Genomic DNA, 17,578 nt, shown 5'->3' with positions numbered 1-17,578 from the left:
CGTCGTTGTGGTTGGACTGAAGCGGGACGCATGTTGCCGTGCGCCCAGTTTGGTCGTGCTTCCGTGCTTTGGTGCATCACGTGTGCCCCTGTTTCAATGTGACAGGGTTTGAAGCATTCGTTGTAACAGTGCGGCGATTTAAGGAACATTCGTTATATCTGGAAGCATTTTCGATGGGCAGGGTAGGAAAATCATAAATGTACTGAAGTGGGGTCGTTATAACTGATAGGTCGTTATATCTGGGATGGTTATAAGGGGGTTCAACTGTAGATATGTAAGGAAAGAAACAACAATAAAATGGTCTACATAGGGCTAACTTTGGTTGTTTTAGCCATCGCTGTTGCCAAGGGTTTGCAGAAGTCTTTTTCAATGGTGCGCTTGTGCTTTACTTTTGCCTTACAGAGTTTGTTGGCTGCATGGAGCAGCTCTTTGATGAGAACATCCTCATTGGCTCAGGCTGGACAGCGTACGAGTCGCTGCGGTAAGTGCAGTGGGGGGAATTGGGTGGAAAGGTGGCGTCTTTCTGCAGAAATCAGGCATATGTATTGGCTCAAAGGGTGCCCCTATTCTTGGCAACATTTACCTGAGTAAGGTTGGCAACTGCTTAGAGAAAGCCTTAGGTGATAGCGTTATCAAGATATTTCGTTAAGTTGATGATTACCTGATTTTCTGCAATAGGGAAAAATTCGATTTTGCTGCTACCTCAGTAAGTGAGCAATTTAAACTTTATGGGGGAGGATTAAAGTTTAATACCAAGGAATTTCCTCAGGGACGCGTAATTCAGTTTCTTGACATTTCCTTGATCTCGAACAAAATCATGTTTGTTGGCAGTACTCCCCAAGATCTTCGAAGCCGTTGCTATACTTTCAATCTAAGCATTCTAAATTAGTAAAAAACGGAATCGCCGTGTCGTGCCTTAAAAGTCTTCCCTCACCAGATCCTGCATGCACAAAATGAGCGCCAGTTTTAATGCGCAGGTCCGGCGCCTATTAGAAGCAGGTTATCCTAGTGTAGCGGTGGCCACTGTGGCTGAGCGCCTAAAGAAGTCGGTTTCGAGAGGGACGGACGTGATTACAGAAAGCAGTAGTAGCAAAAAAAGAGTAGTGGCTATTCTGTATATTCATTCAGTGTCACACAGGCTTAAAAAAGTTGCTAGTAGATATGATAGTAATGTTGCTTTCACTGTTCCCAATAAGCTAGGTAAGATATGCGCTGCCGTACAGAATAAAAAGGAGCGGGTAAAAGGCAAAAAACGAACCGATATTTGTCCAGTAAAGCACAATAAGAACAACAGTTTTACTGACTGTCGTATGGGTGTGGTGTATAAAATTCCCCTTAGCTGTGGCCAGTTCTACGTAGGGCAAACGGGACGATGTATCAATCAGAGGCTAATGGAACATAAAAGGTCGTTAACCGGTGGATCGCCTTCTAATCTTTCGCTACATTGCCGAGATTGTAACTGCACGCCAGAGTTAGATGAATGCGCGATATTGTACAGGCATAAGAATGAAGATACGCGTCTTATGGTGGAGGCATGGCATATCTATTATGGTGGAAGTGCGTGCGTGAGTCAGCCTTCGATTACTTTACACAAGGAAGAGATTAAGTGCCTTAACAGTTATCTCTCACGTAGACCGGCACATGTACCCGATTGACACGTGGTGTTACCATTCCTGAGCATGCGCAGATGAGTTTTGTGTCTTCTTTCTTTTTTCGCCTCAGTGCTCCCTTCAGTTGATAGTCGGCGTTCGTGTTGTTCTCTTCTCTACTATTGTGTCCTGTCTGCACGCCTCACTTCTATTCTGCATAATGAATCCTTACCAACTAGCTCAGCTTTCTGTCGTTCTGAATGGCCACCAATTTTTTTTTGTCTTTGTGCCTTTTCCGGTTTGCCAAAGCTTCTCTCATAGTAAGAGGCTGTTTTGGCATCATAAGCAGGTAATTTACTGACGATCTCTTTTCATCTTTAGTGCCCTTTCAAAGTGATGCACAGCTGAGGGGAAATGCTTGTTGGGGAGCTGTATGGAAACTGGTCTGTGAATGCTGACACGAGTCTCAAACGGGCGTTCTGGGTTACGTGCAGGCCCCTGGCGTACAGCACCCTAGCTGACCTGGTGCACCATGTCAGGCAGCACCTGCCGTTGAACAACCTGTCCTCGGCGGTGGCTGTGTTCTCGCGAAACGTCCACGATGAGTCCCTGCCGGCCTCCATTCAGACCATGTCTTGCAAGCTGCTTCTGAACCTGGTCGAGTGCATCCGCACCCGGTCAGATCAAGAGAACGGAAATGTACGCAATCTCACCTTCACTTTCTTGCACTGATCCTTAGAAGACCAGCATTGTCATTGCCTGCATCTTTGCAGTAGTCAACAATACAGAATCGTGTGGTTCCGGCAAGCCTTAGTGTGATGCCGCATGTTACTTTTCCCCCCTACTTCTTTATTTGGTGAGCCATGTCATTTCTGCACTGCCATAAAGTGCAGAAATTTTGTGGTATTATTTCGTTTTTTTCTTGCTCTTCCATCTTTCGAGATTTCCAAGAAATCATAATTTTCTAAATGCATGAAGGCATTATGTTTGCTTGCATGTATATTTGTAGTGAATTGTCGTACAGTTAAACCAAAATATAATGAAGTCTCTAAAGTTGGCACTTTGCTTTGTTATAGGGAAACATTGCTGCATCAAATTCAGCATTTCATGCAGATAGGTACAGTTGCCGATTAATTTTGCTTACACAGAAGGAGCTGAAAATTTTTCCTAATTATCGGGCAATTGGAAAAAACAAATTCTAATGAGAAAAAAATCTATATTGTTGAATTTGTTGAAGGTTGTTTTGTTGTTCGCAACAAAAGACATGCATTCACGTCCGCTCCATCTCTGCAGCTGACAGTGTTGTTCACCCTGGGATGACACTATCATGAAAAGCGTTGGCAGCGGGGGGCGAATGCTTTGTCGGCCTGTTGCTTGGTGCAGCAAGAGGCAGACTAGGAAGCTCGAGATTACGCAACCTCCAGCACTAAACACGAAGGAAGACGGCACACGATACCACGGCGTCTGAGCTCGCCCAGTCTTTACACTCTCGGGAGATTTCCTCTAAAACAGAGCGCACAAGCTGCGTATGTGCTCAGCTGCGGGCAGCCGCGGGCAGTCGTGGCTGCGCTAGAAAAGGAGGTGTGGGCGTGATCGTGTCACCACAAGCTCGCTCCCCTCCTTTCCTTGTTCGTGCGGGAAGACTGTGCTCATCAAGCCACCATTCTTCTTTACTCACCCTCGCACGCTTTCACTTTCACACAAAGCATATAGCAAGCGGAGTGCGACAAGGTCTTATCACACTTGGACTTTACACATAACATGATGCGGCTCCGCTTTGGCAGTCGTCGCTCTAGGTCTCTAATGGCAAAGTGCCTGCCCAGACTGCGGGAGTTAGCGGGTTCAATTCTCGCTGCTGCCGGTCACCCATCAGTTTGCCGCAGTGGGCACAAGCGTGCCCCTGTCTGGCACTCGGCTTCTTCAGGGGCGATAAGCTTGGCCGAGGTGTGCGATTTGAGAGGTGCGTTCGCAGGCAGCCGCATGTAGCTCGGACGTTCAACCCTCTGTGTCATTGGAAGTTCCGAGAGTTTCGAGGGATCGGCAGAATGATGTTCCGCTCACCGTAAGGTACCAATTTTTGAAGCATGCCGTGTTAGCTCGAAAGGCTCCCCCTGTGCCCCAACAACAGCGAACGTGGCCGGCCCGTACTGCTGTTGCTGCAGGATCTCATTGCTCACCTGCTCACCTGTCAAGATTTCCCACGTGTCTCCAACCTTTCTTTCCTCCACTTTCCTGCAAGTTCTCCCGGTATTTATTTAGTTGCTGCCACATCCTTGGCCGCACATTGTATTGGGTCTTGACCTCGGTCGCCAATTTTTCCCACTTCTTTTTCTTTCTGGCACCACGTCAGCTCTCGTTTTCCAGGACATCCTGGTGTTTCTGCACCAGGTTGATCAGCAGGGCACGATCCTCTTCGGAAAAGTTGACTTTCTTTTTATCCACCGAAAAGACGTGCTCACGCATGCGGAGCACTCAAAGAAATAATTCAAAAAATAAAAATAAAGAACGCCATCCGCACGAAGCTGCTCAAAGAATTAAAAAAAAAGTGGAAACGCAGCACAAATCGCATAAAAAACAACAACAAAAGAAAACAAGAAACGAGAAACGAGATGCAGGCACAAGTACAAGGCATTCAAAATGGGAAAAAAGGAGAGGGAAAAAAAAAGAAACGAAACGAAACACAGGCAACACATACAAATCTGTCACAAAAATAATAAACAGACAAAACACACGAGAACAGGAAAATAAGATGCAAAACACACATGCAACCCAAACGCGAGACACACGCGGAGCCTTCGGAATGACCACTAAACACAGTAAAGTTACGGCTACCGGTTGTGGCCAGGCCAGACAAAAACAGTGAAACAGCCAAAGTTACTGTGCTTTGTCATGCAGTTGTTTCTTTCTGAAGGCATTTACTGTCAATGTTGTGCCGAGGTTGTGATCAGTTATTTGTGCTTCAGTTTATGACAGAAGAACTATATCTTTTGTAGCCTCGTTTCCATGACGCTTGCTTATCCAGAAAAGTGGTATACAGTGGAACCCCGTTCATACGTTTTTCACCGGACCGGGGGAAAAAAACGTAACAGCCGGGAAAACGCAACAGTGAGGAAAGCTCCGAAAATGAATGAAAAAAAGGGCAGCTTCACTTATAGACAATTTATTTCCACAGAGTGCGCTTAGGACTTAAAAAAGTCTAGAATGATGGCTTGCCGTTTCTTTCGCTCGCTAGAAATCGCCACACGTTTCTCAATAGCCTGGAAGGCCGCATTGCTGTCAGCGTCGCTGTGAGGTGCGACGTACCTGCGGAGGAGGTCTAGAGCCGCGACGGCTTCTCCAAAGCTAGGATTTGGCCCCTCCCCGGCATCATGCGGCTCGTGCTCCTCGTCGTCACCGCGCCACGGCAATGGCAACGGACAAAGGAATATCCGCGGGAAATTTTGCCCTCTTTGGCGTAATCATGCTAACCTGCTAACGATTGTTTAGTATTGCTGCGGAGCGCGCGCGTCCGAGCAGCCCGGTTGCGCGCGGCGCGCCGTGGGAGAAATGTAAACAAGAGAGGAGAGCTGGCCCGATAGGCGGAGCAACGCCAACTTCCGGTTTCACTTTTGCTTCACAAAGAGTGACGTGAGGGCCTCTCCCGAGTTTCCTTCCTCCGTGAGTCGACCCGTCCAACAACCATGCGGTGACCCTAATCACAGTGATGATAGTGAGAGCATTTTTCACGATTGGCCACTTAGTGGCGGCCATAGAGTTTCCTACAGTAATTCTTGTAGGAAACTCTATGGTGGCGGCCTCTCGAACTGGCGTGCGGCTTCTTGCAGCCAGTTCCATAGCCAAGCCCGGCCAAGCCCAGCCAAAACTTGTCAAAAGCCAAAATGGCGGCTGGAGCGCGTTGCCTACTTCAGCCCAGGAGGGCTCGGAGTGCTAAGTTGCGACGTATCATGCGGGAACGTTTTCACAGCTGCGACGTAACAGCGGGGTTCCTTATACATTGGATCCTATGGTAGCTATGCCGGGACCGGATGAAAACGACGTAGCAGCCGGGAAAACGCAGCAGTGAGGAACGTAACAGCGGGGTTCTACTGTACACCATTTTCTCATGGGCGCCACCATATTACTATGCAATGGTGCCATCTATGGGCAGTCGGCAAGCTGGCTTGGGCGAGCACTCTGTTTTGCATGGCATGGTGGTTCGGCGATAGTTTCTAGTGTTTGTTTTCACGCTTGCACGGTCTATTTAGCATGACACGAGTTTTCTATGCGCTAAACGGCTCTGTGAGACGTACTGAAGTGGTTTAAGTCGGTATTGCCGGACTTTCTGCTGGTGTTGAGGCGGACGGAGCATACAGCGCGATGTGCGTGCGCATATATTTGAGCCTACAATCAGCCTTGGAGAACAATTGTGTCTTTCTGAATGTTCCATTCACTAATGTGACCTTATTGCAGTATTATCCTCTAGTTCTAAGCTGTGGTTTAGGAGAAATTAAACATACAGAACAATCGTAACAGCGTGGGTACCGTTCTGTTAGGAGAGGAGTTGTGCTGTTATACTTTGACAAGCGTTCAAACTGTTCACTGCAGGTTACATTGCATGACTACTTGGTTTGATGGATGAGGTTTCCACCCATGAATAAAATAGTTTTAGCTAGTAATACAGTTGAACCCCGCTACAACGAACGCCGCTTCAACGAAATTTTCAGTACAACAAATAGTTCTCGGTTCCCCGTCAGCCGACCATAGGAGTCAATGTCCTCGCCACAATGAACACTTTTTCTTATGCCATTCCACTTCAACGAAATCTGACAAAGTAATTCCAGGCTCGAAATTTAATTTGCGTTGCAGGAAATGCATTTTTGAACATTTTACATGTAAAAATGTGTCTACAAAGTTATTATTGCTTGTTGGCACCACAACAAACTGCCGCTGATGACCGAGCATGGGGGCCGCCATTGCTCGGTGGCGGCGGCGATGAGACTGGCCTACCTTTGGGATTGGCTTGAAACTTTTTAGCCGCAGACAATCCGAAGCCGAAGCTCAGTCATATCATCAATCCATGCTGCATCTCGGCGCCGTTGGTGCGTAGTTAGTGCTAGTGCAATTGGCAGTTCGTGTTGCGCATCTGTAGTGGTGTTCGATTTGCCCAGAGAAGCCGTTCTGTTTTAGTCGCCGCCATGTCAAAAGTTTTTATCCTTGGAGGATAAAGCTCAGATCCTGGCCAAAGTCGAAAGTGGTCAGAAGAAAGGCAACGTTGCGGAAAAGTTTGTGATTTCTCCCAGTTCGCTGTCCACCATTTTGAAGTCCAAAGAGGCAATAGCACAAGCTCTTGCATTGGGCACATCAGCCAAATGGAAGAAGCTGACGCCGTCGGCGCACGAATATCTCAACAAGGCTGTGTACACGCGGTTTGTCGAGATGAGGGTGAAAAACATACCTGTCAGTGGAAATTCTGTGCAGCAGAAGGCCCTGAATTACGCTTGCTTGCTGGGAATTGACGATTTTAAGGCGAGCACAGGCTGGCTCAGCAGATTCAAGGCCCGCCATGACATTGTCAGGAAGACGCTTTCTGGCGAGTCGGCATCGGCAGACACAGGCAGCTCATCCGCCTGGATCTCCACAAACGTTTCGGCGTTGTTGAAAGACTACGCCATGTGTGACATTTACAGTGCTGACGAGACAGGCCTGTTTTATGAGATGCTGCCGTCAAAAACCCTCAAAATGAAAGGTCAGCGTTGCCACGGTGGGAAACAAAGTAAGAACCGCGTGACCATGCTACTGTGCGCCAACGCGGACGGATCTGACAAGCGCCCGCCGCTAGTTATTGGGAATAGTGCGAGGCCCCGTTGCTTTAAAGATAGTAGTAGCGTTCCCGTAAAATACATTGCCAACAGCCGCTCTTGGATGACGGGCTCCAAGCTCGGAGACCCAAGACACCGACTCCACTGAGGATCCTGCTGACTGCAATGGAGCAGTGCATCCGCCGGCAGACATAATTGCGTCCTGGGTGGCCCTTCAAGGTGCTGGAAGTGTGCCATCCGGTGTCGAGCTGGACGACTTCATCGATGCTGATATTAATGGGATCGGCCATGAGGAATTGAGTGATGAGGACATTATAAAAAGTGTCCGCTACTACAGGAGAGCAGTCAGATGACGACGAAGTGCCAGACCTGCATCCACCGGCCACATCTCGCATACTGGATGCGTTCGATGTCATCAGAAACTGCGTGGCTGTGCATGATGACGTCACGAAATGTGAAAATCGCGTCGTGATGCTCCTGGGAAGAAAAGGGAAGCAGTCGACACTGCTTGACTTTTGGAAATAAAAGTTTGTGGTTTACCAGTTCAGGTTAGCCGTATCTTTGTGAATTTCACAACGACGAAATTTTCACTTCTACGAATTTTTTCTCGTGCACCGTCAATTTCGTTATAGCGGGACTTGACTGTAGCAGCATACCTTACAGTCTCAATTAAGCTTGTCCAGCAAAGCGACTGTTTACGAACTGCGCGAGCATCCTAAGCAGTGGTAGGTGCTGGATTACAGATATCTTTGTTCTACATAGCGCATGGTCCAAGCATACGGCATCAGCGGTTACAATAATAAATGTTGTGCGGCGTCGCTATGCGAGGTCGTATTGCGGCACTAGCCAGTTTTCTCTTGCTTTTTCAAGAAAGAGGATGATAACCGAATCTTTTTTTCCGGTTGTGTTTGTTCCATTCTCTACGATGCACTTGCACATATTACGGAAATTTTGTCCTCAAAAATAGCGATCGCATTCTTTTTACACGATCCTTCTCATATAGTGTGGTTGTATACAGGCCAATAAGGTAATGCCGAAGCACACAGCTTGCATATGTGTCATGCTGGTTCACCAACCGCAGTGATTGCTGTGTTGAGCAGCACCATCGGCCTCATGCAGGAAGGCTAGCGTAGACATATAGTAATTTCAAGCCTACTAGACTTGAAAAGCATGAGAACGATGCCAGTGTATCACAAATATTTCATAAAGCCTGCCGTTTAAATGTTTCGTGGTTGCCTTAGGTTGGCCGTACACGAGCATGCGCTCTTATGTTTTATGTTTTACTCCCTACGCTAAGTGATCAGACAGTGAGCTGATTTAGCATTTAATCCTGGTAATACAGAGACACCGGTTTTCTTTGTTGAATTAAAACCGATATAAGCAAAATAGTTCACAACATATACACACACCGCGACTGATAATGACCGTACACTGCGGCTGATTATGCGCGTCATATTTTTGCGTCCCCAAGACATATTTCGGCCTACTGTAGTTACCAATGCACCAAAAGGCTTCCCTGACAACCTTATATCAACAGACGTGGCGTAAATTTCACAAAGTACGATTTGAAACATCCCGAAATCGTTCCATAGCACGCGACAGCAGTACTTTCAAGCAGCGCCGCGCCGGGTTGCCCAAGCCAGAGAGGAGGAAAGGCTCACCGCATACCCTATCCTCCTTGCCCTATGAAAAGGTCTATATTATCATAAGTGTGCCTTAGGTAGAATTCTCGAAACCTAATTCAAGCTTTCCTCAAGCTTATACTTCTCTCGTACTTTTAAATGTTGCCTTCTCGCAAAACTTAAGGGGGGACGCAGCCTTCGAAAACCGAAAAATTGTGAAAAAGTCGATTTTTGAAAAACAATATTTTTGGGTTGTGTGTCTCATAAACTATCTGTTCTGTAATTATCAGCACCTAATTAAACCGCGAAGTACAATAAGAGAAACGCTACATTTGAGGGCCACCATGGCCCTAAATACTGTATTTACACGAGTGTAAGTCGACTCGAATGTAAGTCAACCCCCCATATTGCGTGACAGGAAAAAAAATGAGAAAGGAGAGCATACCCGAAGGCGCATTCGATAACAAAAATTTATTAGTAGCTGACATGGTCACTGGACTACTCGTCTTCACTAGTGCTGCCATCGTCATCGTTGCTGCGGTCCCACAGCGCGTCATGGGACCGCATAGTTGGCAAACGACCGCACCATGACATCTTGTGGAACAGCAGCCCACGCCGAATGCACCCAACCATACGCAGCCGTCAGGGAGGCTCTTATTACAGGTCCGGTTGGCGTAATTTCGCGGTATTCTGCTGCCAGCCACTCGTACTCACGGTGGAGCAGGGCCTTAAAAGGCGAAGGTCCGGGCTTGTTACATGACCATGTCGCACTTCACTGACAGGGACCGATCACGCATTTCAGCTACGTGCTCCGCAAGCTTAGCCTACAGCTCCGGAAAACGTCCAGACTTCGGCATGTGGGAAATTTCTCACTTGCCGTCACAGGTGAAAATTTCGCTTCGCTGCAGTCGCCACTCTCGCACCACCCGTTCAGAAACAGAAATTGCGGTCCGCTGCGCAGTGATTTGTTTCTTCAGCGTAAAGGATGGCAGCCCTCTTGAACGCTGCTGTGAACGAGTGCCGAACGATTAGTGGGCCTGGAGCACTCATGACGACTGGGGAAGCATAGAAGTAGAATGTAGCCGGCAGTCAAGTGGAACGCGTCAAACCAATGCCTTTCGTCAAGAAAGCTAAGCGCAACAGACAAAGAGAAACCTGCGAGTGGTGCCTGCTCCTCCATGAACTACCAATGCTCCCCGCAAGCGCCGCCGTTCTGAGGGTGCCACAACAAATAGGAACAGCGGTGCTTCCATCAACTGTTGACCCCCCCCCCCCCCCCCCGCCTTGAGTGTTGCGTGCACTGTAAAACTCTCAAAAACGTTGGAAAACCCTTCCAAAAAGCAAACAAACACGCGAGATAGCAAAAAGATACGGGTAGGGCCATAGAGAAAACATAAAATCGTAACTACGTTGTAGCTCCAGTTGGTCTTGCTTTTTTGGCGGCGCCATGTTTTGGTTCCGACTGTAAGTCGACCCCCCCCAACTTCAATCTTTCAAATTTAAAAAAAGTGGTCGACTTACAATCGTGTAAATTCGATACATGCGCAAATGCCGAAATGAAGTCAAACTTCGTGCACGCGCCGTTCCCGGCCCGTGCGGCCTGCCCACGCCATCTTGGTGTCGTTTTGACCGTGAATTCTTTGTGTCTGTTTTACTGCCTTGCAAAATGGCATCATTGGCACAGTTGAGGCGCTATTGGCATTTTCCCGCAATGCGATGGCCAGGGCAGCCCATTCAAATTCTGCGAGCTAAAGTGCGCTTGCCATTGGCTACTGCGCGGGCAATGGCGGTGGTTGCTCCCTTCAATGCTGTGCCCACTGCTCTCACGTCGTTGTTGCCCCTTGCTCCGTCCGCCTCCACAGATGCCTGTTTGCGAGCTGCTCATTGCCTTGCACTATGTTTTAGATTATTTCCTCAGCTTTCTTTCTTTCGCTGGTTCTTTTCTGCACGTGATGCCGGCAACGAAGCCCAAGACAGTGCAGATGTTTGGTGCGCAGAAACGCGATATGCAACTTGTACGAGCATCGAACTTCGATCTTCCGCAGCGAGTGCCAACTCCGTCAACGCTTGCAGCGGCGGAACTGTGCTGTCGGCTGTCGCCAGTCGAGAATCCGGCACATTGAGCGTGCCTGGAGCTGCAAGAGCTAATTAGAAGCTCCACAGGAGCTTTCTAATAAAAAACATGTGTTCAACTTTAAGGCCTGTTTTCTCGGAATTGATTTTTTCGCTAGTAGTGGGGCTGGCGAAGGCGATACCTCAAAAACTGCTCTTCACACTTGTGTGCCGTTTTCTTTTATTCTGTTCCTGAATTACTTTGCCTGGGGGTGACAGGCTTCTTTTTTTGATAGTTGGTGCAGGTAACTTATAATAAGCAAGTAATTTTTGATGAATGTGGTCATTTGTCTACATCAAATTCAAAGTTGTGGTAAAATGTTTTGGTGGGGAAATCACAGAAAAGGGCTTTTTAGCAAATGGGATATCTATCAAGGGATTATCACAGTGAATTTCAGCTTCCTACGATGTCCTGGCATTTCTCCAGGCTCTTCCTCAGGCTTATACATGAACCACCTAGTTAGACTTCAATAACTTGAACTAATAAACATATCCTCATGAAACTTTGCAGTTGCCCATAGTTCGGTAGAGTGAATGTACCCTGACAGTTTCATCTGGATATATTAAAAAATAAAAATGTTTGGTCTCCAGAGTAGCCTCCCCACTTAACCCTTTGAGGGTCGATTTTTTTCGTCATATGCGACTGCCCAGGGCCGATTTTTTCATTCCAGATGTCAATTCTTCTTAGGGACTTATTTCGAAAAAAAATTTACCGAAATTTTTCTAGGGCCACCGTAATGTGAGAAAAAAATATGTTGCGTTGGTATATATGTACTCTTCATTCATGAATAACAACAATAAAAAAAAGAAATAAACTTACAAGAATTAAAAATTTGATGCATTTTTATACACATACAGTCAACGACTGATTTTTCGGACCCTCTAGGGAATGTAAGAACATGCGAAAATTCAGGCAATCCGAAAAAATGATTGCATTAAAAGAAACTCACCTTTTTTTATTTTTTTCTCGGATCTAAAGGTAAAGGGCAAAGTACCACGCTTCCGAAACCCTGCCAAAGCATCAATGAACGTGCTATAAGAAGAGGCGTTCAAAAACTATATGCAGCCGACTGCTGGTTTATTATGTACATGTGCATCGTCGGGCAGCCAGTGTTATTGCTGCAGTGGCTTGAAGAACTTGTTGTTTGGATGGCGTTCCAGTTGCATGCGATCATATTCACCTCGATCTGAGCGAGGGTCATGTCAGCACTGTACACCGATGAAAGAGTCAACAGTGCTCGCGTCAGCTCGGCGCTTGTAGGTGGCGCAGGCATTGGCTCCTCATTTTCGACATCGGAGTCTATTGAATCCCCTCAACCTGACGGACTATTCCCTCGTCAGTCAGTTCTGCGCAGACGTTGAGCTCGTTGTCAGCGTCAAGAAACTGTTCAAAAGTTATTTCCGTGGGTGCGGTACTGCTTTCCGCGCTTCGATGCCATCGGCGAGGACTACGAAGACGAAGTGGGGGCTGTCGAAAGCAAGCGAAATCCTCAAGTTGTGAACAGTGGAGTTCGCTGATGAGCGTCGAAGCACCTAGGCCTAGCATCGCATAGCACACTTGACACAAGAGCACAACCACACACCACGCTAGCCAAAACGTGGCCTGCGCCAACAAACAAAATAGCGCCGCTCCGGAAACTCCGCCGGAGGCGGAAGTGCGGCCATTTGCGGCGATGAACATAGCCAGCGTGGCCAGACCAAATCAATGTGTGACGGCTAGATTCGGCTAGTTGTGGTTCAAAGCGGTGATATGCTTCGGCTGCAAGTCGATTTCCTTCGCAAGGGCACTGTGCGAGGAGCCAGAAAGTCCGGAAAATTGGACGGCGGGGAGTTCGAGTGTCCGAAACTTCAGTTGTCCTTATACATTGATTCTATGGGGCTCGTGGCGGTGCCGCGAAGACGTCCGAAATATGGGGCATGTCCGAAAATTTGGGCGTCCTAAAGTTCAGTCGTTGACTGTAGTTCAGGGCTTTGAAAATGCGCATACGAGAATATTTCGCAAGACTCAAATGTTCCTGCTCTTACATTAACATGTACATCCATAGCGTAATCGAACTGCATTGGTGCACGCTCTCAAGAATATTGTGTGGTTGTGTTCCCATCAAAAAAGCACAACGTGTGACAAAACTTCCGCTAATCTTCATCTTATCGCCAACCAGAGGCAATTAGTTTTCGCGAGTGTTGGAAAAAAAAAGCAACGGAAACGCATCCACGGCGGCATCCTTCCTATGCGCACCCCTGTGAGCACTAAACAAGCGAGAAAGAGGTGGTTGCTCTTTGAGCGCTTAGTAACGAGATAGCCGTAAGTTTTGCAAGCACAAGAAGCTGAAACCGCCCGAGGAACAAAACCTGAACCGCCGCCCGTCCGCCCGCATGCCAATGTGCGAGCGGTAGTATATAGATGCATGGGAGCAAACTAGCTCTAAAACAAACCATGCAACTAAAACCAAGAGAGGGAGGCGCGAAATTCCCTGTATTCCAACATAGTGGCAGCACATGACAGAAAAGAAAAAGTTAGGAAATGGGTGCGCTTTTTAAATGTTAAGACGGCGCCGTAAATATGCGGCATCGACCATTTTTGGACTTGTTCGCGGCGCCATATATTTACATCATTGACCCTCAAAGGGTCAAGTTCTGTTCTTGAATACGGCGGTTAGTGTGCTGCCACTATGAATAAGCCTGGCTAGTGTAAAGAACCAATGCAGCAGTGAATTCTGTCAAGATTTCTTGCCTAAAGGTAGTGCAGAGCTGCAGCATTACAAGGAAGTGTGTGCGTGTGCGTGTGTGTGTGTGTAAGAGTCTTTTGCTTTTGTGGATCTTGACCAGCTGAACAGTCATATATATATATGGCCTAGTGCCCTAGTAAAATTTAATTGAGCATCAAGAGTTGGCAAATTGGCACAGGTAACCACTGTTGCTTGAGATGTTGTTTTGTTTTTTGGTTTTATGTTCTTTTTGTAAAACCAGTGCACCAATATTAAGGTGTAAAGCTGTTCTTGGGCACTTTAAGAAAATAAACAAGAAAATAAGACAAAAATAAATAAGCATTTCTGCAACTAATACCACATTTGGAGATACAAAGCCATGCCATGTTAGAAAGTGCGTTTTCATGCATTTGGCCCGTGTGCTTTTTTTGGTGATGATAAATAGACTTCAGTAGGATGCTGCTTTTTAAAAATCTCTTTATTTTACTTTTTTTACTTAGGCCCCGGGTTTCTGAAGTTCAGAGAGTACTCGTAAACCTTCATTATTTTCTGTTTGTGTTTTTTTATTGTTGAGACTTTCACTTTTGTATCTCGATGTGCCGAGTTCAACTGTGTTGATTTTTCTTATGCAAAATGCAGTTCTTGAGCTATTTCGATTTCCGTGTCATTTGGGAGTTCCATGAATTAGTTTGGAGGTGGCCTAACCGCCAAACTGTAAGTACTAAGAAAAATATTTTTATACCAAAAGCATTTACAATATGCGGAGTGGGGACTAAATAAAAAATGAATGTTCTAGATCAATTAGGGCCAAAGTTACATTACCACTTACTTTTTTTGGCATAAGCTTTCATTCTACTTATGGTAAAGGCGCATTTCAGTACTGCGAATAATCACAAACAGTTTTTTCTTCTCTTCTCCTACCCCGCCCGCAGTTGCTTAGTAGCTATGGTTTTGGGCTGTTAAGCACAAGGTCGTGGGATCAAATCCTGCCCACAGCAACTGCATTTTGATAGGGGCTTTATGAAACCACGCGTGTACTTAGATTTGGCTGATCAATAAAGAACTCCGGGTGGTCCACATTATTCCGGAGTCCCCGACTATAGTGTGACTCACAATGAGATTGTGGTTAATTAACCACGAAATTAATTAATTTTTCTTGTTCTCCTGCAAAAGCTTACTTCTGTAAAAAAAGAAAAAAAAAATTTAATTAATGCGTAACCAGAGATCTTGCAACTCCAAAATTTCAGCAACATTTTTTTGGTGTATGAGTAGACATTTACTTACTGAGCTGAGAAAGTGTTGCAGTGTCCCTTTGAATGAATAGGGGCACCTGCTGGGTATTGGGGGCATTTTTCAGGGTCGTGAGCTGCTGATTCGCATGCTGGAGGTGTTTGTGCTCAAGTTCAAGACAATAGCCAAGTGTCAGCTACCTGTGCTCATGCAGAAAAGGTGAGAAGAGGGCCGGCAGGGCTCTGTACTAGTGCAAGGAGTGAGTGAGTGAGTGAGTTTGTTTGTGAGTGAGTGAGTGAGTGAAAACTTTACTGAGCTCTAGTAATTGTGTTGTTCTGCCGCTGGGCTGGATTCTTCAGGGGAGTCTTCCTCCTTGTGTCTTCCCCGGAGGTCTTCACCCGCTGCTTCATCCGTCCTCTATTGCAGTGGTCGGCTGCCCTCAGTCTAGGGCTCCGCTGGCCTCTGCTGTTCGTCGCGCACGCCACACTAGATCTAGTTGGTCTTCGCAGCGTTTGCTGGACAGCAGTGCCTCCCATTGCTCTGCACTTGAGTGTGATATGATTGGGACTACATCAGTTTGTTGGCATGCCCATGTTGTGTGGTACAATGTGGGTTTCTCATTGCACCACGGACATTTGTCCTTATATAGTGTCGGATGCGTCTTACTTAGCACGTTGAGGTTAGGGTACGACCCTGTTTTTAGTCGTCTCCATGCGAGAGCTTCTTCCCTGCTAAGGGATTTGCGCGGCAGGGGTACCGCTTCCTGCTGCCTCTGTAATTGTCTAAAATGGCTGAGTGCTTTCGGGGTACAGGCGTAGGTTCCTCGAGGCTGTTGACGTTGGACGCTCGGTAATTAGTGTACTCTCGAGCTGTCCCGTCCACCTCTTGGTTCCCTGCCACCCCCGTGTGTCCTGGTACCCATACGAGCTTGTGTGTGATCGCTTCGTGTGGTTCTGTGCCTGTTTGTTGTTTTGTTTCATAGTCTACTGAGCACAGTATGTGGAGTGCTCGGTGACTGATTCTGCCATGCAAGTAGTTGCAGCAGGCTGTTTGCAAGACCGAGAGTATTGTTAGTCACTGTTCAATCCGATAGCCCTCCGCTGCCGCTAGAGCAACGGCCACTTCTTGAGCCTTGATTACCGTGCCGTCTTGTAGCGAAACGGTGGTTCTCTCTCGTAGCACCGAGTCGACCATCGTTGCCACTGCATTCTTACTTTTCCTTTGTCTAATGTATATGGCTGCGTCTGCATACACTTATGTTTTGGGGAGCCTAAGTTTTCTGGAGATATTCGGCCCTTGCCTCCCTGCAACCTTTGTGGAGTGCAAGGATGTTTCTTCTGGGGGAAAACGTTCATATGATTGTGGATTCTGAGCTTTTGTGGTGGCGCAATTGATGCTTTCAGGTGAGGCTCGCTGCCCTCTAATTGTGGCCATAGGGGGTCATCAGCAGAACTACATTAATTTGCATGTGACCGAAGCATGGAAATGACACCATATAAACTGGAATATAGGTCGAAGGGTTTACAGGTCGACCCCTTACACTGAAGTGGAAAAAACATGAAGTGTCAAAAAATTTAAATAATACAAAAAATTGCTGGAACATGTTTATTTTCACTACTGCATCGCTTATCCATCATAAAAGCTGCATTCTCAATCACCCATACAGTGAAATCTCAATATGCCGTATCTACTTGAATCTAGGCCAGCCCCGATTCTAAGCCGACCCCCGAAAGTCCGAAGCCAGAAAAGAAAGAAAAAACACCTCGACTGTGCGCCGAGCAAGAACGTGAGGGCAGCGTTCATAAAATAAAAACAACATCTATTGTATATGAACATGTCGAGCTCATTCTATGTTCCTATCTTTCTTATCGCTGTCATCTCCTCGGTGCAATTGGCTCACGCAAAAAGCATCTTCCAGTGCCCCCTCCAATGACGGACATTTTTCTTGTCGGTGCCGAAGTCCCGCCCGGCTTGAAGGTTTGGCGATGCATCTGCGGCGAGCACAACTTCTTACACAAAAGCGACACTCTAGTTGCATTGCCTGTTTGGTGCCATTACAATGATGCCACGGCACACGCCAATACGACACAGGTCAAAATGGCGACGTCGTTCGTGTACTTCAATCAAGCAAATGTGTTTTTTTTCCTTATTTCTCGCTGTGGACACTACAACTGTCTCGCTTGAGGCTCACACCTGAACTATTACACAACGCAAGCACAAGAACACAGCACCATACAGAAAGCGCAGGTCGTGTGGCATCTTCGTGAGCATGGAGGTTACATTTTTCTGTGTACCAGCAGTGCATAACAGTAGACACTGGTACCGAGTGCAGTTTGTTATGATGCGTGCATCCAGCCTTTTCCTTAGTCTAAGCAGAGCATTGTGAGCGAACCCACAGCCTCATTGCCAGCAATTCAAATGTTTTGATGCCAGCATTTCCCTGAACAGGGCAGGTACTGGTCATGTGACGGGCATATGATGGAAGCATAAGGTTACCTGATGCAGTACTACTTCATGTTGGA

The 17,578-nt window shown here is 46.9% G+C and overlaps 1 protein-coding gene across 9 annotated transcripts in view; it reads left to right on the top strand.

Moving 5' to 3' along the window:
• Nipped-A (Transcription-associated protein Nipped-A) overlaps positions 1-17,578 on the top strand; it is a 435,149-nt gene that overhangs the window by 84,908 nt on the left and 332,663 nt on the right. For all 9 annotated transcript variants that reach the window (XM_075682662.1, XM_075682661.1, XM_075682656.1 and 6 more), the window contains 3 exons: positions 403-481; positions 2,084-2,288; positions 15,184-15,275. In XM_075682662.1, coding sequence (XP_075538777.1) covers positions 403-481; positions 2,084-2,288; positions 15,184-15,275 — 376 coding nt within the window. The remainder of the gene's footprint in view (positions 1-402; positions 482-2,083; positions 2,289-15,183; positions 15,276-17,578) is intronic.

Source organism: Dermacentor variabilis, chromosome 2, assembly GCF_050947875.1.
Source record: "Dermacentor variabilis isolate Ectoservices chromosome 2, ASM5094787v1, whole genome shotgun sequence".
Taxonomy (NCBI): Eukaryota; Metazoa; Arthropoda; class Arachnida; order Ixodida; family Ixodidae; genus Dermacentor; species Dermacentor variabilis.
The sequence above is the reverse complement of the archived record's forward strand: the minus strand, read 5'-3'. Positions and strand labels throughout refer to the sequence as shown.